Source organism: Dermacentor andersoni, chromosome 1 (genome assembly GCF_023375885.2).
Source record: "Dermacentor andersoni chromosome 1, qqDerAnde1_hic_scaffold, whole genome shotgun sequence".
Lineage (NCBI taxonomy): Eukaryota > Metazoa > Arthropoda > Arachnida > Ixodida > Ixodidae > Dermacentor > Dermacentor andersoni.
In genome coordinates, this window is record NC_092814.1 from 387134085 (window position 1) to 387161018 (window position 26934).

General features: G+C 45.5%; 1 protein-coding gene across 2 annotated transcripts in view; it reads left to right on the top strand.

The window, feature by feature from the left end:
- The window catches only part of LOC126518730 (organic cation transporter protein-like), a 210737-nt gene extending 184243 nt beyond the window's left edge, over window positions 1-26494 (top strand). For both annotated transcript variants that reach the window (XM_050168498.2, XM_055064968.1), the window contains exons 11-13: window positions 11488-11669; window positions 24813-24949; window positions 26144-26494. In XM_050168498.2, the coding sequence (XP_050024455.1) occupies window positions 11488-11669; window positions 24813-24949; window positions 26144-26273 (449 nt within the window). In that variant the 3' untranslated portion in view covers window positions 26274-26494. The remainder of the gene's footprint in view (window positions 1-11487; window positions 11670-24812; window positions 24950-26143) is intronic.
- Window positions 26495-26934: the final 440 nt, after the last annotated feature.

Consider the following 26934-nt stretch of genomic DNA (forward strand, 5'->3'; position numbering starts at 1 on the left):
ATTGTTTCTGGCAGCGTCGAAAGGCACGCGAGAAAAAAAAAATACTAATGAATAGCAGACAGTAAAAAGCCAATAAGAATTTAAAGTGCCACTTCGCTGCTATAGACGCTGGTTTTTTCACTCAATGGGTCACTTTATGCTTTCGCATCAAAATAGTGTTCAAAACAACTCGGCGAGTTCCTAGTGCGGCAGCAGCAGCTGATAATCCAATCCTCGTTAAGAATCGTCATGGTACCGCGGCCCTGTTGGGCAGCTGAAGCCGCTACGATGTTGACGGAGCCTCAGTCAACCAGGTTCGTAATAGACGGTAACCGGAAGTGGAATGCCTTAGGCCATGGGCGCATTGCTTAGCAGACGGAATAGAACATCCTTAAGCGTTTTCCGCGTGAAGTCAGTGGGTTTAAACACTTGGCACGTTTCATTGAAATATCAATTATATGACCAGCCCATGCGATCTTTCGCCATAGTCGATAATTACACATGAAAATTGTGATTTCTTTACTTTTCTTACGTTTTCTTAAGAACATTAACAAAAATATCCCTCCACTTTGAATTTGCGTCACACTGTCAACGCATGGTGGAGAAATATGTCTACGCATGTTCGTGTTTAAATCGCATAGACTGGTTCACGGAAGCAGCTGAAATTTGTCCGTGTGGAAAGGGTATAAGACCTCAGTTTAGACAGCTTTACTTGCTGTAACGAATTGTGCAAAACCTGCCACGTTGCGCCATCGTTTTCCCACACGATGTAGCGTGGTAGTACCTGCCGGTGCGAACTTTGTGCAGCAAAGCAACGCGACCCGCGCATAGCACGAACATGCCTCCACGTGTTCATTGTGAGAACGGCAGTCGAGAAGGTGCTCCGAAATGCTCATCGCACTGAAGCAAGGAGGGCTCGTGTACGCACCAAGACAACTCGGCGGTCCGGGCGCTGGAACTACGTGCTGTTGTGCGTGCTGCTCACGCTTCAGCTCACTGCCGCGGCACTGCGAGAACGAGAGGCTGAGGCTAAGAGACAGCACCTTCAATGCCCTGCCGTTCAAAAGCGCGAAATGGACGCACACATCATGCCCGCCATCAGCATGGCACAGTACAGGAACACGAGGCCGACGCAAGGCATCAAGGCACGCAAGACCCCGCACTTCTAGCGGATCCTCCTCGCGGTCGTCGAGTTCTTTCGGTCCCTGTGTGTCTGGGCACGTCATACCACGCACGTTAACTTACCCGGCTTAGGTTTACTAAGTCGGCTAAAAAAAATCCTTTCTTGCCGTGTCGCGGGTTGTATTTTAAATATAGCTGGCTATCCGTAGGCTTCCAGTAAAGTAGTAAAGAACGACAATTTACCCGAAGCCTATGGACAGCCAGCAATATTTAGACTACAACAATCATCGCCAGCGACGCTGCAAGCAAGGAATTTTTGTCGGACAAGCGAAACGGATAAGAAGAATCTGCAGTGAAGACCACGATTATATCCACCACCTAAATGACCTTAAAATAACGCTACCAGAAAGAAACTTTCGACAAGTTGCTTTCAGTAGAGCTTATGATGTCGCGTCAAGATTGGAGAGACAGTCGGAATTACCTAAGAAACAGCCTACTCCAGAATTTCACAGACCGCCATCCTTTATAACAAAATATTCTAATGCACAAACAAACATAAACAACATCCTACGAAAATACCACCCAATATTATCAAGTAACGAGTGCCCGAGAAAAATGTTCCGCGATGCACCAAGGGTTGCCTATCGCTGCAACAGGAACATTAAAGAAATGTTAGTGGGCGCAGAAGTCAGCCAACAACATTCCCCCGTAATAAGAGCAATGTCGCCCGAGGTGCGAAACGTGCAGGCACCTTCAAACTGGCATTAAAATTAAAAGCACCGCAAATAGTTATAAGCACGAAGTAAAATCTAGCTTCACTGGTACAAGTTCGGGTGCGATGTATATGCTTCAATGGTCCTTCTGTAAGAAAGAATATATCGGTGAAACAGGACAGTCAATGAACGTCAGATTAAACGGACATCGCGCGGACACAGATAAAAAGCTTCCTAAAGCCGACGCCGAGCATTTAAACCAACCAGGCCATAACATTAATGAATTTAATGTCCACATTTGACAGTCAAATTTACGCTCTGAACGGGAAAGAAAATCCACCATTACAAGACATTACAACCAATAGGCATAAACGTTTCAAAGGGAGCTTTCAAATCTATTCGATATGCTAAATCTCAAGCTATAGGGAACAACACATAGTTTGGTGGCTTAGTGTTCTTTCTTTTGTTCTTGTCGTTTCTTTCCATGTTCTTGCTTTTATTTATTTATCTATTTATTTATTTATTTATGCATAGCTTTTTTCACGAGCACCGGTTCCTGCCACTCCTCTACTATCTCTTTCTGAGACACGATAGCCCATGACCACCAGCTAAACAGATAATAGAGGACTGCAGTGTACGCAGTTGACACGCTGGTTGAGACACGGCCGTTGACACGTGATTGACAGACGGCCGTGTCACCTGCCTTGTGCATAGCACTCCTTTATTCTCAATTCTACACCCTCGCCGTCAACACATTTTCGCTCGTTGCCGAACCACGCGCCTCACCCCCTCTCCCCTTTAGAAGAACCCTACCCATATATACCGTGCCGAGTAAAGCATATGCCGCCTTGAAAGAAACAAGTACATTTGTTGAAGCCTTGGCTCCCGCTTTCACCTTGTTCTCGTTTTGCTCATCGTCTTGAATTTCCATCTTCCACCTTCCCCCTTCTTTCCCTGGATCAACTTCAGCTGGATTGTTGAATCACTTTCGAGCAATTTTTTTTTTCTAATTTTGCATTATCTTCTAACGCGCTCAAATGTCAATCTTGGCCGCTATTTTGTAGCGATGCCTTATTCTATGCTATTCTCATCATCCACCACACACGGCCGCCTGATCCCGTTGATAATGTGGGCAGACCGTCGCTCTGACCACTGGCCAAGCGCGAAAAGCCTGAAAAAGCATAGAATCGGAAAAGGCATCGCTACAAGATACCGGCCCTTGACTATGCTTCGTGCACCGCTGCGGTAAAAAAAAAGAGGGAGAGGCGAAGATAGTGGCGGAGATTGGACGGTGGCCGCGGCACTGGCTTAAATATGGCGGGTAGGGAAGGGGAGGTGATAACAATGGCGGCGACGGCAGTAGCTGTGAAGGTGGCGGGTATGGGGGAGCTAGAGTCATGGCATGCTGTGATGATCGTTTATGGCACCATTTAGGACAGGTCTGCATGTAGCCCTTGGCAGCAAGCAGTATGCGCTACGCGCAGCAATGATCAGCACAGGAGCACCATTCTGAACGCCTTTTTAATCGGGAGGAAGCAAGAACACTTCGCGCTACTTATCTCCAATGTAGAAGAGCAGAGGGAAGCGTGCTCTGGCGTGAGCAGTAAGAACTGCGGCAAAGACTTGAAGATGTAGAATGAGACTGTGTGGCGAGTTTCACTCACCTCAGCTTCACAAGGAGAGCCCGTGTGTACCACCACTCGTCATGCACATCTCTCCGCGAGGCGAGCACAAGCTCAACCGCCAGCGCTGTATAGCCAGGTGCCGGCAATCACTTTCAGGCTAGCACCGCCTGTAGCAACCACATGATGTCACCACTGGCACCAAATATCACGGAATGCTGAGCTTGGATAAGCATGCAAGTCAGTGCCACGTGCACCCCACGAAAGCGCGACTGAAATACTCGAGCAACTTCACTTCCCATAGCAGTGAAGTCAAACGTGGAATAATAGGCGGCTGCCGCGAGTTTGCTTTCTGCGCCGGCAATCCAACAGCAGGCAAGCGATTCCTAAACCACTCGCAACATTTTTATCCACGCGTGCGCAAATACAATTTTATTCAGAGCTGTAAGGGATCAGAAAACCATTCCCAATTTATCAGATTAATGCTGATGACAACAATGACGCAGTCGGTACTAACCACCGCGGTCACAGCAGTATCGAAACAGTCTATTTCTGTGCGCGCAGACATGCCTATTGCCCAACAAAGTGGTTGCGGATACGCTTCACGACCACAACAGGCGTACAGCCGTAAAAGCCTTACTAATCTATCGTTATAAAGGGCAAAATCGAAGATCAGGCTGCTACGTTCGTCGCCTTCAGCCGGTAAGCTTCCACACAGTAAGTTTGCAGTGTAGACATGCTGGATGCACGAAATGTATATTAAAACTGTCTGTACAGCTTTGGACACAGCCTTGCGCTGTATAACTACCCTTAGCACACGGGTGGCGGTCAACTTATTAGCTGTCTGAGCTATAGCACAGCACCGGGCCAAATTCTTAAGCACGGGCCCGCCGTATAAAGCCCGGCCCAACCGGGGTCCGTGGCTCCAAGCTTGGGCCGTGAATGTTTCAATGGACCCGGCCTGGCCCCACCGGAGGAACTTGATCTATACCTGCCTTCAAGTTTTCATTACATCGTCGTTGTATTCTAAGACATTCGAATAAAGCTACGTGCAGTGGCAATGAAACATTGCTGACAACTTTTTCTTACAAAGGACGTGTACAGATAACGTGCGAAGGCCGACAAAAGCGAAACTTGCGTTAACACTTTGTGGCAATTATACATATTTCATTGGGATAGTAATTATATGGACAGTCCTGGCGCATTTCTGCCGCCGGCGTCACCGGCGCCGTGGTGTTCCGCTTGCAGTCCAAAGGCGATCACACCGTCGCCGCGTGTCCTACGCTGTACGTGCCAGTAAAAACGTGCGAGGTGAGCCGACGATCGGCGGCTCAGTGTAGCCCACGTGGACGGGAGATAATCGTGCCGGAAGCGCGCCTTCCGTCGCGCGTGAGGCGCTCAACGTTGCGAGGCACCGGAGAAAATAGGGGGGTCGGCGATCTACTCCGGCTGCAACTGCGTATGTGTGGGCTGCGCGTGGTCTCCCGATCGTATATTGAGAGCGATCTGCGATGGATGTAGAGTCGATGGTCTAGGTGCGTCGACGGCTCGTATTTTTGTGCGTGCTGCGCGCTCTCGGCTCTCAGTGTGCGTTGAAGCGACAGAGCAGGAAGGGCACAACGCTCGCTGCTGCCGCGCTTGCACACGGCAGCGTTTCGACAGCGAATTTCCGCGGTCATCGATTGTGATGCGTCCATGTTCGCTGTGCGCGCTTACACCATGCTTGTTAATGTAGTTGCCAAGCGAATGTTTACAAGTCGATACGGCCGATAAAAGTGCTATCCTTACTTCGTATGGCTGCCTGCTAATTTGCTATCGCAATCGATGCTTCATCTTTCTTGCGAAACTGCGAGTTTTTTTATTGTACGCAATTGTACGCAACTGTAAATTTTACGTTCTAAATGAAAAGAATTAGGCACACTAGTAAATTATGCGAGTTTCACCAGGAGGCGATGAATTGACAGCGACAACCTGTTTTAGCGTTCCGCTCTAGCGCTTTGTATGCTGAGCTAACAATGTGCGGAGGCAGCACGGTCAGCACAGAACGCGAGGCTACGCTGCAGCGACGCAGGAATGGTGTCCTGACTCCAATATGACTGTGCTGCTGCCTGAGGAATATTGCCACTGGTGTTACTGGCAAAAGGATAGACAGTTGGGCGAGTTGGTACGGTAACATGATCTTGGATTCTAGCGCGAAGTGACACGGACACAGACTAGAAGCAGACAGGACAAGCGCAGGACGCAGAATAGTCTGTGTCCGTGACACGGACACAGACTAGAAGCAGAAGTGACACGGACACAGACTAGAAGCAGACAGGACGAGCGCAGGACACAGACTAGTGTGTGTCCATGTCACTTCGCGCATTCCAAGATCGTGTTACTGATTCGAAGATCGTGTTACCATTCCAAGATCGTGTTACTGGCGTCGCACCTCGATGGTGCACGAGATGAGAACGGCGCAAATCTGGTAAACCTTTTGGCGTTAAGCAGCGCTAAGTGTAGCTTTACGTTTACTGTTCTTTCCGACCAGACCAATGTACGCATTATGGTGTAGTACGCATGCATATACTGTCAGTAGGAACTCTACTGTGTGAGAGTACAATGGTAATGGTGGCCGTAGAAGCCAGAACGCTGACCTGGCTACGGTAGTGCCGATCAAACTGAGCGCGAGGTTTATTCCATTTGTTAAGCAGCGTGGAATGGGGCGTACCACTAGCTAGCCCGGTCTCATACATGGCGTGCGGTTGACTTGGCTTTGGCGTTTTAGAGCACAGCTCTTAGGCGCCCGTTCCTGCGGCGAGCGTCGGCGTTGTCCCTCAGCGAGCGAACACAGCCAAGCATGAGACCGAACGTGGAGCGCAGCGGAAGATGAAAGACAGTGATAGCGAAGAGAACACGAAGAGGAAAGCGGAGAAGGAGGGGGCAGCGGAACCATGAGGCGGAAAGCGAAGGAGGAGGGTATGGCGAATGCGTGAGAAGAAAGCGTAGCGCCTAGCAAGACGGGCTTTGCGGCGACTGCTGTGAATCGCGCCCTCCCGTCACCCGCGCACCGCCTGTGGCGACGTCCCATTAGCGGTACAGTCGCGCCACATCTCTCCCCGTGGGCAACGTGCCGCACGAGACAGTGTCCGCGCCAGCAAATATAATGAAAACACGTACAGGGCTGCGCTCAGATTTCGTATTATAGAGTGCCGTAATCGTCGATGATTTTTTTTTTTTTTTTTTGCAGCGAAACGCAACCCTCCGTGTGCGCGCTGCGCATGCGCGTCGATACCGTGACAGCGCTATGGCGGCGGCGCCAGCGGCCTTTCGGTGTCGTAGCTGCTATTGTAATAAAATTGCTCTTCTAAATAGTTCTTACAGCCAGAACAAGCCCAAAATTTATTTTGTGTAAAAGCAGCCGAATGTTCAAGTACGCACATTCAAATTTGGGCGCGAAAAAGATTAAGGCGGGAAAAGCGCTGCCATACCAACCCATCTGGGCCCATGACAATTATCGTGCGCAAACTGAAGGCTCGTCAGAAAACGGTGAATATTGCTAAGGCGGAAGCTATATCAATGCGTACTACGGTGAACATGAATCAAGCGTCATTTTTTGTGAAATAAGTAAACAAGCGGCAAAATGACGCAGATGGAGTGAAATATTTGTATCAAAAGCGACGAAACAGTGCAATCGCGAAAATCTGTAGCAGCCGAACGGTGCAAAACGCATTTTGTATTAAAACTTGTCTTTGCGAAACAAAGCTTGACTTATGCTGAAAACAGCAACAAAAACAATTGCAGGACCACCTGTAGGGGGCTTTTGCTGGTGAAACGAAGAAGTACGCGTTATGCGCAAAAGGTTATCCAGGACTTATCTGAGGGTGCGAAGCACGGAAAAGTGGACTCAAATCATCGTGTATGATTTGCGCCGCGAGGTCTCTTGAAAGGTGACTGGACGAGAACAAATGTTTCTGCGTTTCTGTTTATCGTGAAGAAATGTAGGCGAGCCGCCACAAGTGCGCAACAACCTCCGAATGAAGACAAACAGGACATACACTCCACGTGCCTCGGGGTACACATTACATCGGCTACTAGAGGACGGCTTGCGCCTGCGCACGCTCGCGGCCGGCATGGACTTGCTGCACTCCAGTCTGGCACTGCCACACTAAGCATGCTTTCGACGTCATCTGCCAGGTAGGGACTCCGTGCGACTCTGGCGTCTGCACATTAGACAGCTCCTGAGACACCGTACTGTGAGAGCTAGTGACGTGGGCCATCGCCGCCTGCGGTGTTTTCGTTTATCAAGGATCCAGGGCTTGAGGACACACATTGCGTCCTTGGAACGCTCGAGGTTGTTACAGAGCAATGTAAACGATTGAGCTGTCTAGTATGACGGAACCCAATCTTTTGAGAGCGAAGGCGCTGACTGGTTGACACCAGCGCCTGGTTGCGGTAATCTTTAATGTTATGGTCCTTCGCCTTCGGGTTTTATATATATATATATAAACGAGAAGAAAGGGGGTTAACCGAGGGTCCCGATTTTATTAGTCATATCATAAGTAGCCGACAAACATATATATATATATATATATATATATATATATATATATATATATATATATATATATATATATATATATATATATAGTCAATTGGGGGCTTATAATCCGATGTTTTTGAATGAGGAAAACTGGGCAGAAACTGGAATTTTGGTTGGCTAGCAGCCGAACATCCCGGAAATTCGTGATAATTTTCAAGCGACTACCACGGGTAAATAAAAGGCTTGTGTTCTTTTGATCACAAAGATTGTATTTAAACTAGTGAAATCATTCGCAGAAGCATATGCCGATGAACACAGCTGCTCGTAAGTCATGATATTCTTATGTGCGAACATTTTGGTTGAAAGGTATTTTAAGCAGTTTTAAAACGAACACTTGCACAAAAATGGAGGCGTCCGTGACGGTCCCTTGCCTTATTTGTTCAGCAACTTCTTTAACTCAGAAAAAAGAAGAGCTCGACCAAGCGTGCACATGGACATGCTTTGCAAAATAAGTGGTGCACAGAATTGCAAGTTCATGTTTACGCAAATTATCATTTGAGCTTGACTATTTATGTATCCGTCCTATACTTGTCAGTGCTTTATTCGGAAGAACGTTCTGCCAGCATTATTACTATTCTCGCAATGCAGGGCAGCGGCAGCGCTGCGTTGAAGAGGTTGGGGCAGCGTACGGTGGCGTTCTACCAGCAGGTCAACCCATCAATGCTGTTCTGAGATGTTTGGCCTAACCGATATTCTTTAACCCATTAAGGACCAGCGTGACCATATGGTCACGTTAGTCTGCACAGTGGATTTCATTTTATTAAGATTAACAAAACGGCACCAAAATCGCCTTTGACATGCCGTTAGACAGATGAGAGTTCCCTTTATGGATATCAAGTAGCAGCAGGTGTCAGTCGTTTTGAGGGAGCCCCTCGCAAAGGCGGGAATAAGTGTTGCTGTGCGAGTAGCGTCGCCATGCATCACTCCAAGGGGTAATGTGTTTTTTTTTCACTACTTGCTTAAACAATAGTCCGATATCCTTGCCTCCATATTCCTCATCGAATATGTGACCTTCGATGACCATTTGTGAAAAAAATTATGTTTGATTTATCCATCAACGAGCGTGTTATCTTGCGCGTTGCCATATGGTCACGCTGGGTCTTTAGCCTACCTAACTTTTTATTTTTTTTTAACTGTATATATCATGTCTTGCACGGCTGCTGGCGCATTCCCGCAGTGGTTGCTTCTTATTTTATTGTCTTAATAGGTTGATGTTGGAATAAATAGCGAAGATACTCGAAGAAGACGATGACGACGTGTCAGAGATTTATATCGACGCGCGAGAGGCTAGCACCTATTCGGATGAAGAGTCGGCCGATGAAGACTCAGGCGGGCTCATTGACAATCTAATCTGGCGGCAGCTATGAGCCGGCGCTGAGACTGTTTTCTCTGACGGACGCCGCATTGGTGGATCCGCCTCAGACGATGACGACCCCAGGCGGGCAAGGTGACGGAACATGAGAGGTTTCTTCTGCCGTAGTTGATGCTGCCATTCCTGCGAAATTATCCACTGCTTCTAAGTGGACGAACGGTGATCTCCAGAAAAGCCTTGGCATATTTCCCTACCCAAACTTTGCTGCTTACAGTGGCTTTTCCCCTGTTGAGTTGTTCGAAATCTTTTTGGACGAAGCCGTCGTGGAGCTGCTAGTCGAACAAACAAGAAAGTATGCGTTATTTTTCAATATGCCCGATCCGGAGGTTACCAAAGAAGAATTAGGTTTTTTTTGAGTGCTCCTTTTGTCCGGCTATAACCGCTTGCCAGGGAAAATGTGCTATTGGGACAGTGGCTTGGATATGCGCAACACGATGGCCTACAATGCTATGCGGAGAAAGCGCTTCGTACAGATAATGCGGTTCCTGCATTGTGCGAAATGCAAGCCTAACGCTTAGTGACAAGTTGGCAAAGTTGCGTCCATTGATGGCGCTATTGAAAGCAAGGATTCTGGAGCACTTTCAACCTGTGCGTCACCTGAGCTATGACGAAAGTATGATTGAGTATTATGGTCGTCATGGCTGTAAACAGTTTATACGCGGAAAGCCTATCCGCTTCGGGTATAAAGTATGCTGCCTAAATGTCAAGAACGGAGTGTATCAAGGCAAGCAGGGGATCCCGGAACATCTGAAAAATATGAAAAGGACTTCGGAAAAGCAGCGGCACCACTTCTTCAAATGGTGGATGAACTCGCAGCACAGACGCACGACCTTCCTTTCTTTTTCTTTTTTGATAATTTATTCACAGGCATGCCGCTACTCAGGAATATCAAGGCACAGGGCTACGAAGGCACGGGCACAGCGAAGCAGAATCGTGTTCCCAAAGAGTGCCCTATCGCTCGAGCCCAATTCGTCAAGCGGCAACTTCGCGGGCACGAAGAGCCTGTGCTGAGCGACAATGGGATAATTGTTGTCCGCTGGACGGACAATTCTGTAGTAACGATTATAAGCACCATTCACGGCGTAGAGCCAATGTCATCTGCAGACAGGTACTCTCGTGTTCAGAAGATGCAAATCGAGGTGGCCCGCAAAAAAACACTGTTGCTCAGTACAAGTTTTATGAGAGGTACGGACCAGAATGATGCAAATGTATGCGCCCACAGGATTGTTATCCGTGGCAAAAAGTGGTGGTGGCCGATTTTCCCTTGACTTTCTGATGTATCTATCAGCAACGCTTGGACGCTAATTCGTAGCACAGGGTTCAAAGTCACGCAGGTGGAATTCCGCAGGCAAATTGCACAAAGCTACCTTATGCGATGGGACAATAAGCATAGAGGACCTGATCAATGCAGAATCCCAAAGACTGGTGATGTCCTGACTGGTACACGGTATGACCAAGTGGCCCACTTTGTTGCACCAATACCTAATGGCAAGAGGTGGAGGTATGCATGAGATAATTGCAACAGCGCAGTGCACACACAATGCACAAAGTATGACGACGGCATGTGTCTTCCATGATTCAAACCATATCACACTAAATAAGTGCTCGAATATTCGCTATGTAGGTTTTTTGTGATGTTTCATGGCTGGAAATAAATGTTTTTCACTTCGCGTATTTTGCTGTAGCGTAAGGGCCCAGTGTGACCATATGGTCACGGGATATATTTCAAAAACTAATTAGGCAAGAGTAATAATTTTTTGTATGTGAATTATTGGTGCAAGGATAAGTTAATATATAAGAGTTATTTCACAATAGCAAGAAAGAAAAGAAACCGGTCCCTAATGGGTTAAGGTCATCCTTTATATAATTATGCACTCATGCGGTACTTTCGCAGAGAAATCGAGCTTAACCCAAGTTTCCTAAAACATATTCAGAAATGAATTATCATTTGCGTGTGAATAACTGTGCTTTTTGTTATCGTTACATATCGATTGCTGTACTTTATTGATATCTCCGTGTTTTCTTGTTCTTTGGTTTCATTATTGTTAGCGTCTGCCAACCTTCTCACGTTACTACGTCTCATGTTCTTGTGCGCAGACATCTGGTGGCTGCAGCTCTTGTTTATGCTCATGACGAAGCTCTTCAACTCCTGTGCCGGTTCCGTGAACTTCGTTCAGATATCAGAACTGTACCCAACCCAGGTTAGGACGCTGGCCACGGGTTGGACAGTGACCACCAGCCGAGTGGGCGCCATTGTGGCACCATTTACGAAAGAGTTGGTGAGTAGGAGTAGTGTCGTGTAGCGCTGCAAACGTACTTGCCACTGTCGGCGCTCTAAGGTTTTGACACCACGAGCCCTCGCGTCAAATTATCCTCCCCATCACGTATGCGAGGCGCGCACCACAGAGTTCATCGCGAAATATTACTCTCTAAACCCGATTTCACGGCTGGTCGCTAGCTCGAGCAAAAATTAAACAAATTTCCTACGTTTTACGTGACAAAACCACAATCTGATTACAAGGAACGCCGTAGTCAGGGACTCCGTAAATTTTGACCATCTGAGGTTCTTTGCCGTGCACCTAAATCTAAGTACACAGGTGTTTTCGTATTTTGCCCACGTCGAAATGCAGCCGCCGTGACCGCGATTCGGTCCCACGAATTCATGCTTAAGAGCCCAACACCATAGACACTAAGCAACCATGGCGTGTTTGCGAGCAAAAAGAGCCGACGTTCCAACGTGTATACGGTGCCTTCAATTAATTATTTTTTTACTAATGTCGTTTTCCATCGTCAGTGCCTACAACAGAAAAGAATTTCGCTAGGACTGAACTTTTTAGGATAAGTTGCCGCCCGCATTATGATATGAGGGATGATAAAGCCAGGATGTGGAATGAAACTTTTTGGGTCGTGTTCGTGTTAGTGCTCACACCGTTTGGTTCAATTGTGTGAGCTCTGCAGAGGAACTTATAACAGTCTTATACTGTTCGAAGCTTTCCGCACCGATTGGAACGAGTTCGAAAAAAATAAACATTGTCGTGCCTCCGCTTGGTGGGGAAACTCTTGGTGCATTTCCAGAGACGAATTGAGTTGGGCATTCTGTAGAACTATTGCGAACCGTTTTGCTTTTGCACCGGCATCCATTTAAAAACAGCACATAAACGAGGCTTATTAAGCATGCCGCAATTTGTATACTCAATGCGGTTCGTGGTGCCCTGTGTGACTATCAAATGCAATACCCCTTGCACGTCCCCCACTTCCTCCTTACCTGGAATTTCATTCATCATTGGATCATTTAAGGGACGCTAAAGAGAAACAGCAAATCAGTTTACAGTCACAGAATATATTTGTTTAACTCTGCTTTCGTTAATTCTGCCGTAGTAGTGGCAGTTCTATTCGTTTATTTCTCCCGTGACCGCTTTTCACCGGCTAGCAAATGCCAAACTATCGCTCGGCACAGGACACACCTGCATGTATAAGAATTCCAGCGAATGTTATCGATGGTTCTATCCTTTGTCTGTTGTCATCGAACCTTGTGTAATCTGATTGTATACATGACGCGAGCTGTTAAGGACTTTCTAGAAGACAGGAGGGCGCCATCGCTTGAACCTTCGACAAGTAATGTATAAAAGCCAGAACGCTTGACCCACTGACCTGTTTTCGACGATCGCCGACTGTTCTGGCTGGCTTCGTTGTCCTTGACTGTTGCTTTTTTTTCCAGGGCACAGTTTCGCCCTGTAAAGAGTACCTTTCGTGATTCACAATTTTCGCTACTGTGTTCTTCACCGTCCCTACAACGTGAATAGGTTGATTATAATCAAGGAGAAAATGAAGGTCTAACTTCCTTGTTTAGTTTCCAGAGCAGACATCAGAGCCTGGACGTCAATGCGATGTACGCCACGAATTTGAGAAAGGCGTTTCAGTATTGAGACCCTGGTGGTTCTGTAAATTTTTTATAAACAATTTAATTCAGTGTTTTGATGGTTTAGGATGCCACTTAGTTAAACTACATCGATGAAAAATTAACGGCACTCATGTAGATGCTGTAAAAATGTCATGCCACAGCGAGCTAATGCTGGAACTAACGCTAGCACTGCATTACGTTTTTACTTTTTTGTCTGACATATACGAAGCCCCTTATCATGGTAAGAGTGTGTTATTTTCGTACTGTAGAAGGTTGATTTACAAATACAGTATAAATATAGTTTCTCTTTATTGACTTATAAAATGTGGTACTGCATGAAACTGGTGCTTCTTGGTCTCTGGTTTGTTAAGAAGCGTTCCTCTAGGCGCCGAAAAAAAGAATCGGGGTCTGGTTGTCGAGTGGTATCATTCATGCGCACTTTGGTGCAATGGTTGAAGCCACGTTGAATGCTTTAGACGACAGGATGAAGGTAATAAGAACCGCTGCGCGTTCGGAGAGTTAGAACCGTCGAAGTGGCTGGCGAACAATGATGTACTGGGGGCACTACAGAATGCGTTCAGGACAGGATGACAATTAGAGGACAACATCCCTGTACTAAGTGCCTAGAGATAGCTCAGATTATACATTTATGGATAGCAATTTTAGATGTTAAGGGAGCATACGAAAACGTAGACACAGAATTCTTATGGGATATTCTCGAGCATTAAGGCTTAGATGACGATTACTTGGAGCTGTTAAGCGAGATGTATAGAGACAAACCAGTAGGAATTGTATGGGAAGGCTGAAAATGGGATGAAAAGGAGAAAATTCAGCAAGAACTGAAGCAAGGATGTCTTCTGTCTCCATTGCTGTTTCCACTTTATGTTAAGCACATATAAAGACAACTGCAAAATAGTGAATTTGGGTTTTATTTTATTCTACATGCGTAATTGGCAAATAGTGCAACGGGAGGTCCGCGTTCAGATCTATGCGGACGACATAGTTCAACAGCGGACAATGCAACATATTTAGAGACACTCGCGAATATGTCTGGTAACGCAGCGACCAATGCAGGTCTTAAATTCTGGAGGGAAAAATTAGGAATTGTGACTCTAAGGAAGAGACGAGTGATTACGTGGTGTCAATTCAACATCAAGTCATACACATAGACAAGCACTATAAATACCTTGCTATATATAGAAACGAAGAAAAGACTTACTCAAGAGCCCATCAAGGTAATACGAAAGTACAGGGTAAGCGAAACGTAGCAATAACGAAACATAAAGGACGTTGGGGTCGTAATAGATGTGTGGTGGTGCAATAAATCAGGAAACAAGTAATAGTGCGAGCGGTAACGTTGCCAAGTGCAATTCTTTTCTAAAGGTCAGATATCTTGTCGAGATTGGAAGTTAGCCAAAAATCGGTAGGCCTGTTGGCTTTAGGAGCTAACATAAATGCACTAAACGCTAAACCCACAAATGAAGCCGTGCAGGTTGACAGGGGTGGGGCCTCTTAGGAAATCAGAGAAACGCACAAGAAAATTAGTTTGGAAAAAAAAAAAAGGTCGAGGAACATGGATCAAAACGAAAGGGCGGCTGAAGTGTTGCAAGTATTCGTACCTGAAAAGCATGGGCACAGAATATGGAATATTGAATGTATATTTATTTCCAACAGATTGGGGGAGACGGGGAAGAAAAGCTGCAAGTGCAGCTTGAAAACACACCCTGCCCCCTGTGACCACAAGACATGGGCAGCGCGGAGCTGCCGCGTGTTTTTAACAATACAAAAATACACAGTTTGCAAGAATGCATGAGAAGTGAAAAGTGAGTAGTTGTGCATAGTGACGTTACAAAACGTTTCACACATGAGAGATGAAAAAAAAACATATATATACACACATATATGTAATATAAATGTGAACAAAAAGCTGTAAACTCATCTAACCTGCACTTCTGGAATAGCTGACCGTATAAAAATGAATATTAGTCCCGCTAATTAAGTTGAGAAAATTCTGATGGGGTAAGGGCACATATATCGATTCCAGATTTGTTGTAAGCATTTAAAAGCCTTGGTAAGTTGTTTTTTTAGCATTTGTGAGCAGTAATTAGTTCTAAAACGGTGCACTGTCCAGGGTACTGGAAAATGGAAAAATGAATGGAAAAAAGAGGTCAAGAAAGTTGGCAACCCAGCTAAGGGTAATTGAAAGTTTAAATAAACAAGCAGGAGCCATCAAAACGAAAGTGAGCAAAACAGACACAGCGCACTGGTTGTACAGAATTGAAACAAAAACACCATGTAGATTTCCAAGATTGGGAAGAAAGAAATGCGGAAAATCTGCATAATAACATAACGGGCAGTGTCTTGCCATTTGAGCTCGAGCTGGTTGTCTAAGGGGAAAAATATACCGGAGGCAATACTCGCAACAAGATGTGGCATGTGTATGCTGCAGCAAAAATCCCGAGACCATTCAGTATATCCTAATGGAATGCGAAGGAATTCGCCCAGTGAGACCCACAGGTAACGTACACCTTGCAAAAGTGCTTCGATTTAAAGGAGATGAAAGCATCAGCCAGTCAGCAGCCAAGATAAGCAAGAGGCATTCCGATTATTGTTGGAAAGAAAAAGCTGGGAAGTGATTGATACGACCGGTTCCTTACAGGTCTAGATAGCAGTACAAGGTGGATAACGAAGTTTTCAGGTAGAGAAAAACATTAAGGAGATGTACGCAACAATGCCAGAATGAAAAGAATGTATAGCATACCTGATTAACTCAAGCAAGCAAGCTGAATGACTCTTTGTCATAACCTTGTTTCATAGGCAATGTCAATACATCGTGATCATCATTATCACTGTAGTGGTTGCAGAAGACCAACTTGTACCGTGCGTAATTGAAGCGCAGAGTGAAAGGTGAAATAATGGCATATGTGGCGTGTACAGAAACCCTTGTAAGCAAAACATAAGCAAAGAAACCGCTGTTTAATTATTGCGACTTTTGAGCAGGTTAGGACGTGTTCAAGAATTTTATTTTCCCGCGTAGCGTCACGTACAAGTTGTATTAAGTGGTAAGACGGCTACAATAAAAGAGGAAATAGTTAATTTTTGCACGTTGGATGAATGATGGCACCAGGCTGTAGTGGCGGGTACTGCAACTATAAAATAGCGCAAAAGAAGCACGACGCAACACACTTGCACATGTACTCCATTTAATTTACTCGCCCTCGCTCTCTACATTGTACCGCAAATAATGAAGCAAGACACCGCATCTAACGCTTAACTGTCCATGCTGTATTACCTGTACATTTTTTTCTGTAAAAACGAGACAAGTCGCCAAGTGTTTAGAGGATACGTATTGTCATTTCACAAAAGTGCATATTCCTAACTAACCAACGTTTTCAAATACTTCCTACAGCAATATATTTACTCAACTACTCAAATAAGGACGATTACAACTTTTTAGAGCATTTGATAACGACACATGTATAAGTCTGGCTTTCTCCAGAGAAGTCGCGTAATCTGCTTCTCAAACAAACAGGATTGCCACCTAAAAGCTCTACAGAGAGCATATATTTAGATAAATTTGCGACATCGCCTGTTCACAGCGGAGCAGTGGGAAACAAATTCCGCTCTCATTCGTGCTTTATTGAGTCGTCACGGTCTGCACTTCGCTGTGGAAAATTTTTACAAAGTTCAAGTCATGCTACAGCAGCAGTCACTGAAGGTACTGTAAAAACTACAAGATGCATATAGGACAGGGACACAACCGCGCTACTGTGCCTGACGACAGCGGGTGTCCCGAGTACAAGCAGTGTACTCCCCGACGACGCACTGTCGGCGATGGCCTGTCTGGATTAGGGCACCGTCTCTGCGCACAGTGTATAGTTTAGCCGACCATGCGTGCAGTTGAGTGATCCAATAAGACTACTGTGGCTAGCCGCATGACTGGTTCCGAGGCAACACTAGTGTGTACTATAATGGGAGAGTGCAGAGTCCTGCATAGTACCACACCGCACTCTGCCCCTGGCTGACGCAAGCCCGCTCTCGTAGAATTTTAAGAAATACAACTCTGGGCTCCACCTGACGTCGACCCGGTTCCGAGCGGTTCCTCCAAAAAAGTTCCGATTTGGTTCCAAGATGGCGCAGAAATATTGGTTTGCTTCGGTTTTGGTTTAGCTAAATATAAATGTTCAGCTCCGGCTTTCGGTTCTGTTGTGGTTAAATTTGGCAGACGCACACTCTACAGAATTGTGAATTCGAACCACCATAAATAAAATTGTAGCCGCAGAGCCACACACCTTCAGATAGAATGCGCCTTAGTTGGAGATGTTTCAGAAGTCTGAGCGTCAAGGATATTCGCATTCACCTGTCTAATCTTACCTCAACTCTCACCAAGAGTCGCACATTTTCATTTTTGCTGGAGCCACCTCCTAGTTTAGGCGGCCCTAAATTTATTTTAGAGAGCCATGCACGAAGGCTTTGGGACACAAAGAAATAACTACTGAGCCCCAAAGCACACTGTCTTCGTTGAGGCTGTATACTGTGGGGGCTCTCGAAATGGGGCCCCCAATCTCTTCAATCTTTTTCTTTCCTATCTCTTTCTTTTAGCCTTCTATCTTATCTTCACTTCCGTAATTTCCTCATTTTCATACGCGGCTTGGGTTAACCATTGTGTAGGTGCCCTTCCTTGGGTAAAATATATTAGGTTATAGTGGCAATGTACGATTGGCGCGTGCAGCCTTTCGCATTAAGCTCTGCAGCGTCCCCTAGTTATGCTTCGTGGTGAGTGGCCTCCATTGCTGCCGAATATAAACCAAACTACTGTGGGAACGCCAGCGTTTGCCCGCATATTTGATCGTCACCCTCAAAAGAGGGAACGCACCGATGAAGTGAACGCATGTTTCAAGCGACCAAAACATACTTATCCGAAATTCCATGTCGTACACAGTGAGAATTCTGAAAAACCGGCCAGATCTGTTTCCCCATTGATAGTTGCTAAAACCGAAACCTTATGGTCAGGACTATAAAGTGATTAAAATGGCTAGCGAAGACCTCCTACTTGAGGTCCCTCAGAAACATCGGTACGAGAAACTCGGCGTTTGGTAACATACCAATTTCCGTATCACCACACCGATCAATAAATAGCTCACGGGGAATAGTATCAGTAGCAGGCCTAAAAGAATTGTCCGAAGCTGAACTCCTAGAAGGGTGGATAGATCAACATGTCACCAATGTAATACGTATCATCATTACAAGGAACAACGAAAAAATCCCCACCAAACATCTTATCCTAACATTTGCATCTAGCGTACTCCCATAAACCATTTAAACAGGATATATTAAGTTTACTGTCAAACCATATGTCCCTAACTGTAGACAGCGCTTCCAATGCCAAAAACTCGGCCATGGCTCGTAGAGCTGTCGTGCTCAAATAACCTGTGCAAATTGTTGAGTCCAGGGTCATCCCTCCGATAAATGTGGTGACATACATCAGCGTGTGAACTGCAGGGGCCACCCAGCCTACTCATGTTCCTGTCCGAGCTGGAAAAAAGAAAAAAAAAAACATAAACACCCTAAAAGTCTAAAAAAACATTTATTTCAAGGAAGCCCGTAAGAGGTGCCCACCTTTCCACAGCACATCTTATGCTGATACGGCGCGTCGGGGACCAGTGTATCAGCGGCCACTGACAAGTGCCCAGCCCGCACGCAGCGAGCTGTCACTTGTGGCGCCTGCCCCCGGGGTGGAAACAGTTAAGAAACAGGACCAGTTACCCCAGGGCTCCCGGCGCCACACAGCTCTCGGCGACAGCCTGCGCTACACATAGCGAACGCACAGGATCGCCAGCAGCCCCCATGGTGGGCGCAGTGAGGGCTGCTTCACCTTCCCCGGCCCCTATTGGCACTGCCCACAGCCGGCGCAGCTCAGATACAAAGGCGTCCCCATCAACGTCCGGGCTGGTCTCGTCCTCCGAGGGGCGACTCTCTCGCCGAACTTCTCTCTCACAAGAGTGTTCTCCGGCGCCTCACAAGGGGCAATGAACACTACATGTATCCTGACGACGCATTAAACGCCTGAGGAGCGGTGAGGCTCTCTCGACTGTTCCAGAAAGGACAAACCCGTGTTACAGGGCCTGAAAAGGGCTTTGCAAACTAAGCATCACTTTTTTTTTTCAACACACAGCACCAATTTACTTTCAGTATACATACACAAATTATGCAACCTCTATGATGTGCAAGAGATTCTCCAAGAACACAATCCGAAATCGCTGTGTATACAGCAGACACACTTAAAATCCAAACATACCAACTTTCTCTGACAGTATGTTACGTTTCGTAAAGATCGTGATGATGCTCTAGCATTATCAGGCGGTGTTGCCATTGTAATTCACAAAAGTGTAGCGTGTCAACATTTACCGCTACAAGCGCCCCTTGAAGCAGTAGTAGTTCGAGCTGTTCTCCTAACACCATTTGCTCGATTCGCAGGGCCCACATTACCAATTAAAGAAACATGAATTTCAGTCCTTTATAGATGAATTGCCGGGACCTAATCTCGTTCTTGTCGATTTCAATCCCCACAGCAGCCTGTGGGACGACTCTCGTACAAATGCGCGAGCTGGTCTTGTAAGACTTTCTTTTGTCATCTGGTGCGTGTCTCCTGAATAAGAACGAACCTACACATTACTGTCTCGCAAATAGAACCTTTTCTTGTAGTGATCTTAGTATAGTTTCTGCTTCTAAATTACCTCAACTTAAATGGGAAAATACCGAAAATCCTTACGGGAGCGACCACTTCCCCATGCTAGTGAGAACATCCAAAGAAAACGAATCTCCGCCACAGGCTCCTCGGTGGAAGGCTGGTATAGTCGACTGGAGAAGTTTTCAACTCATATTATTGGTATCTCATGGGCTAACATGTCTTCGTTATGAATTAATGTTGCTGTGGAGTATTTTACCACCTTCATAATTGATACCTCTTCTAAATGCATATATGAAGTAAATGGTGCGGCATGCAAACGCTGCGTCTCGTGGTAGAACAACGAATGTGGGAATGCTCGTAGGAAACAACAAAACGTGGGGGTTGCTACAAGCTACGCCATGGAGAATATTATAAATGTTAAGAAGATAAAGTCACAAGGCAGGAAAATGCGCCGACAGGCCAGAAGAGAGAGTTGGCAGAAGTTTTTATCTGGTATCAACTCGTATGCAGATGAGGCCAAAGTCTGAAATCAGGTGAATGAGGCAAGAGGGCGACAAACACATTCACTCCCTTTAGTAAACACGCAGGGCGATAGCTTGGAAGACCAAGGGAAGTTCCTGGGCGCACATTCTGAACATGCGTTCAGCTCAGCGCACTATCCTGGAACATTTAAACGATCGAAAGTCAGAATAGAAGGACAGAAGCTGGAAGGAAAATGGAAAATATACGAGGCATATAATGAGCCATACTGTTTAGCTGAGCTACAGGCATTAGTAAACAGCTGCGATAAATCTGCCCCAGAATCTTGCCGTATAATATATGAAATATTAAAGCACCAGCCCTCTGAAACACAAAATACCCTCCTTTCTCTGTACAACGATGTATGGTCTTCTGGCGAGGCCCCGTCTGCCTGGAAAAGGATCATTATGATTACTATTCTGAAAGAGGGCAACGATCCATCGTCGGTTTCGAGTCACCGGCCTATAGCACTAACAAGCTGCCTCTGCAAGGTCTTCGAAAAAATGAAAACCGCCACCTACTACATTTCCTAGCATCGAACAAACTGCTTGACGCTATGGTGTTGGGCTGCTGAGCACGAGGTCGCGGGATCGAATCCCGGCCATGGCGGCCACATTTCGATGGGGGCGAAATGCGAAAACACCCGTGTACTTAGATTTAGGTGCACGTTATAGAACCCCAGGTGGTATAAATTTCCTGAGTTCCCCACTACGGCGTGCCTCATAATCAGAAAGTGGTTTTGGCACGTAAAACCCCATAATTTTTTTTTTTTGAAACTGCTTGACCCATACCAGTGCGGCTTTCGCGAGGGTCAATCAACCACTGACCATGTGATACGTATTCAGGCACAAATCCGGGAAGCTTTTGTCCACAAACAGTTTTTATTGTCAGTGCTTTCAGATATGGAAAAGGCGTACGGCACAACTTGGCGCTTTGGAATCTTCCGTGATCTGTCTGCAATGAGATTCCGAGGCAACTTAGTGAATGTGATTAAGGGTTACCTCTCCCATTGCACGTTCCATGTTAGAGTTGCTAACGTTCTGTCTCCTCGTTTTACGCAAGAGGCTGGTATTACACAAGGTAGTGTGCTGAGCTGCACTCTTTTTATTGTTAAAATGAATTCGATCCACACTATCATACCACGTACTATGTTTTATTCTTCAAATGTGGATGACATCCAGATAGACTATAAATCATGTAATATAAGCGTCTGCAACCGACAAGTACAGCTTAGGCTAAATAAATTGTATAAATGGGCAGACGAGAACGGTTTTAAACTAAGCGCCCAAAAAAGTACGTGCGTCCTGTTCTCTAACAAGAGAGGTATACTGCCAGACCCCGTAATAGTTCTCAATGGAGAACCGCTCTCTGTGAGCGGTGAACATAAACCTTTAGGTATCATCTTAGACTTCAAGTTAAATTTTATCACGCACCTAAAGTATCTTAGAGCAGGGTGCTTTAAGACTATGTACCTACTGCAGCTCTTGTCACGCACTACCTGGGGCAGCGACAGGAGATGCCTAATTAGCTTGTATAAAAGCCTATTACGGTCACGCCTTGACTACGGAGCAATAGTCTATAATTCTGCTAGGCCTAGTGCTCTGAAAATGCTAGATCCTATCCACCACTTAGGCATCCGCCTTGCTACAGGCGCCTTCAGGACAAGTCCTGTGCAAAGCCTCTACATCGAATCTAATGAATGGTCTCTATAGTTCTATGGACATAATTAAGCTTTTCGTATGCCTTGAAATTAAAATCAGCTGTAGATCATCCATGCCAATCAACTATTCAAGACTTGTCCGCGGCCAGGCTATTCCGTGATTGCCCAGCCACCCGGCCTCCTCTGTCACTCCGCTCGGAAGCGCTATCGGAAGAAACGAAAGTCCCTCTTCTAGAGAATGTCCTAATGGCTCCTACTCGGCTCCCACCGCCCTGGCAGTGGCAGACTATCCAGCGTGACATCTCTTCCTTAGAAATATCAAGATGAGCACCTGAGGCACATATACACTCGCATTTTCTTGAACTTAAGGAGCAGTGTTACTGTGCTGAATTTTACACAGATGCTTGGAAGTCTTCTCCTGGCGTTGCATACGCAGCTCTAGGGCCATCGTTTTTAATATCCGCCACACTGAATCCGTATACCAGCATTTTTATGGCGGAAGCATACGTGATCCTCTCTGTAGTTAAACATATTAGAAAACAAATCTCACTAGGGCTATTGTGTTTAACGGACTCGTTGAGTATAGTCCGAGCCCTAATGAGTTTACCAAAACGTAAGACAATTTTTTCAACTAACTATATGCATTGCTTTGCTCTGCTTATATCGATAAACAAGTCAGCATCACTTGCTGGGTGCCTGGGCACAGTTGCATAAATGGCAACGAAGCTGCCGACGAAAACGCTACCTCAGTTCCTTTTACCGCCACCGCCACAAACATACCCCTTTCAGCCATGGACCTTAAACCACACTTACGTGACAAGCTCAAGAAGCACTGGCAGAAACAGCGGGATTCCCAGGTATCCAATAAACTGCACTTGATCAAACAACCCAAGTTAGGGCACTAGATATCGAAGAAGACAACACGATGCAAGGAAGTGCTCCTTTATCTATTTTTTTTATTTATTTATTCCTCAAATGCCCCTGGAGAGGGGTTTTACATGAGGGGTGGGCAGCTTCAAAGAAGCTGTTCGATGGCAGTCTGGAACTCAGTCGCACTGGAGTGGTCCGCCGCTTCTTCAGGCAGATCATTCCAGTCTCTCGCTGTACGTGTGAAAAACGAATGCAGATGTGGATGATGTGGGCGCATGCGGGGGGTACACTGACTTTGAATGATTAGTTCGGTATGAATGGCGGTGAGCGGGCGAAATGAGGCTGTTACCAATCGGGGCATAATAAAACATGTGATATAGAATGAGTGTGGAGACTTGACGTTTCGTTTCTAGACTAGAAAGATTCGCATTAGATTTTAGCGCAGTGACACTAGCATATGAAGAATAGTCATGGAAGATAAACCGGGCTGCGCGAGTTTCGACAGATTAAAGCAAGTTAGAAAGATTAGTATGATGAGGGTCCCAAAGTGAGCCTGCGTATTCAAGTTTGGGCCTTACCACAGATTTCTAGGCAAGAGTTTTTACCGAAGAAGGGGCAAATTTCAGATTTCGCTGGAGAAAGTCTAAGGTGTGGTTAGCCTCGTTAATTATTTTAGCCATGTGAGAGGACCATTAAAGGTCGTGCGCTAAAATGAGCCCTAGGTATTTATAACATGTCACAGATGAAATTATTCAGTTACCAAAGAGATATGAGGGTGCTACATAAGAATGCCGACGATGGAAAGAGAATAATGAGGTTTGATTTACATTTAACGACAATAATCATGTCTTACACCTTTTTTCAACTGTTTGCAAGTCACGCTGTAGGACAAGGATGTCTGAGCTATTGTTAATGGGTCGGTAAATAACACAGTCATCCGCAAATAGGTGTATGTTAGAAGATATATCATTAGCGAGATCATTAATGTAGATTAAGAAGAGAAGGTGGCCAAGACAACAGCCTCTAGAGATCCTAAGGCCTTCTGGCTGTACCCTCTCCGCTTGAGCTACGTAACCCAAAAGAGGCCGACATAGAAGTTCCGTGCAGCGTGCTACGAAGCTACGAGCAGCACACCTGCGTTGAAAATGAGACGCGGAAGGCCGAGTGGGGATGACGGTGATAACAATTCGATCAGTTCAGGGAACCCTTCCGCTCCTTGGATAGCTTCGGGGTTAGAAAAGTCCTGGCATGCTGCGACATTCTTCCGAGCGCACTTTTTTGTGGACGTGAACCGTGCATGTAGTCTCTGCGCTTGGGCTGCGATTGCGGTTGTATGTCCGGCAAGCCTTCATTGCCGCGTAATGTGGATTACGTTCATGCCAGGATATGTATAATAAGTTCTGCGTGCCCAATTGCTGGAGCAATTACAAATCGGGGCCGAAAAATCATGCGTTCATGTTTCCTGAAGATCAATGACAGAATATTTAGTGCCAATGCTAAGGCAAAGAAGAGCAAAACTGGAACTCTGCGGAATAAGGCAGCTGCTTCCTTGTATTGCAGGTTTTATGACAAGGACGGAAGAAAGATGCAGGAATGGCCCTATTTGGTTTTTGACTTTTTCCTTTAGGGGCTATTCAACTTCATGATGACTATTAGAAAATAGTAAAAACGCCCGTAAGTTTACAAAGATTTTTTTTCGTGGACTAATACGATGGAGACTAAATGGTTACCGCATATAAAATTATTTAATGACGATACTGACAATGTTCTATGAATTCCAGGCTGTTATAATAGGGCCTTGGGCTCCCAAAGCAGTGGACTGCGTCGTCTGTGTGCTGTCTGTTCTGCTGGCCCTTATGCTACCAGAAACTTTCAAGATGACGCTTCCCGACACTGTGGATGATGTCAAGAGAAGAAGGTAAGATAAAGTGTGACTTGTACGTGCCACAAGGAAACTACACGGTAGACACATTAGTGATGGCACAGCCGTTTTTGGCCGCACTTGTTCATTGCCCGGAATACTATGATGAATGTGGTCTACTGAGCTTACGGTATGAGCATCGCTTAGGTCGCTGCATTGCGGGGATGCTAGCAAAGGAATCATTTCCAGAAAGAATTCACCGGCCCTTGCATGAGGTACTATGGAACAGGAGTTTTACGAGAAATCAATTTCGTCGTGCGGTTGTCTACAGAATGGAGGGATGTTTTGTAGTAGAATAAGGGAAAGCTTTAACTTAGAAGCTCCAATCTAAACACATGGAAACGACGAAACCATTTTTCCAGGCAACAACTGCACTGATTTTGATTATGTTTCCTTTATTCAAAGAAAATTTAATCTGGTGACTGCAAAAGGCAGAGCTGTCTATTTTTTAGGCGATCAATTTCTTTACGAAAACTGGTAAAATTTTAAAACTCGCAAATAACATTGGTACCATTTTTTTCAACTCTGCCACTTAATAATAGTTAATGATATCACAAATATGTAAACTCCACCTACTAAGACATCTAAAGTGGATAAAATCGATGCATTCTAAACCGCTTTCCAATATGCTGCTAATTATTCAATAAGACTATCGCAAATTCCTCGTAACATCGTGAAAGCATTGTCACAATTCTATGTAAGCTTCGAATTCATACAAGTTTACCTGCTTTATATTGCATGAGAATTGCAATATCTATTTGTGGTGAAGAGTTGGGTATTTGTAAAATTCGTGCTTGGATATTTTAGAAACTTAGCAAGGTTTCGGAATTCGAAAAATGCAAGGTAGCAAATTAAAGCTTTACTGGCTGCAGTCGCTAAAGAATACGACATTTTCTCTCAAATGGCAAAAATTTTGTTTAAGGCGGTCCGCTACTTATTTCAAAAAGCGTTTATGTTTTCCATGTATTTCAACACAGGGCATCGGAGTTGGTCACTAGCTGCGACTTCTTACAGCCAGTCATTTCTCGAGTGCCTGCCTGCCTTCGAGCTTTTGTGTTGGCTGTCGTCTGTTGTGTTTTGTAATTTTAGAACATAGATTTTGTTGCATGTGCGAAATTCGCTGAGTGTCGGCGAAGCCAGTAGGTCACGATTTATTTCTGGATGCTAACCGAGATTCGTCTTATCATGCAGCATAAAGAATGACACAGAAATGAAGGCGATTGACTTGGACAAGCTGAACGAAGAATTCCTTTGCATGAAAACTACTGAAGAGGAGGAATCCGTTGAAAGAGTGTCAGCGGACGGAGAACGAAGGCCGTGATTTTATTAAGCAACACCTGTGGACTGTTTCATGATTTGTTACGGGTACATCTTACGAATGATGCAAGAAGCTGAGCCAGAAACAGATAAAGCAAACTTCTCCGCACGTATCATTTGGAGAAATTATGATTGCGAAAAAAAGGGAGTTGCAAGTACTTGCGGTTGAAGACGTGTCCAAAGCATCCCACAGCTGTCAATTAAACGTCACGTTTACTGATTTAATTGACATTCTATAGTTACATATTGCGGTGGTATTTTTATAAGGCATACTGCAGTGCTTATTTGTATGTACATGATTGCGCTCTCCTCCATGCTTAGACCGGCCGACCTCTTACCGAAACCGTTCTGTTTATTTCATGCTGATGAAAGCGGCTTGAACGTGATGATATTGTTATGTGAAGGAAGAAGCGTACGGTTATTGACAGATAGCTTTTAATTGCGGAGCCAACCTGCCTGGAGCCGTGGAAAAATCTCAACTCTTCTTTGTCGTCCCCAAGGCCACCATCAGCGTCCTTTTCTTCCCACGTTACAGACTGTGACATCAACCCCGTCAGAAAAATGCACCTTATTGGCGCGGCTCATCTGTCATTGAGACAGCTGATGTGGATTATGTGAGAGAGAGGTAAAGGCACAGTGGCATCTAATGGGGAGACTTCATATAT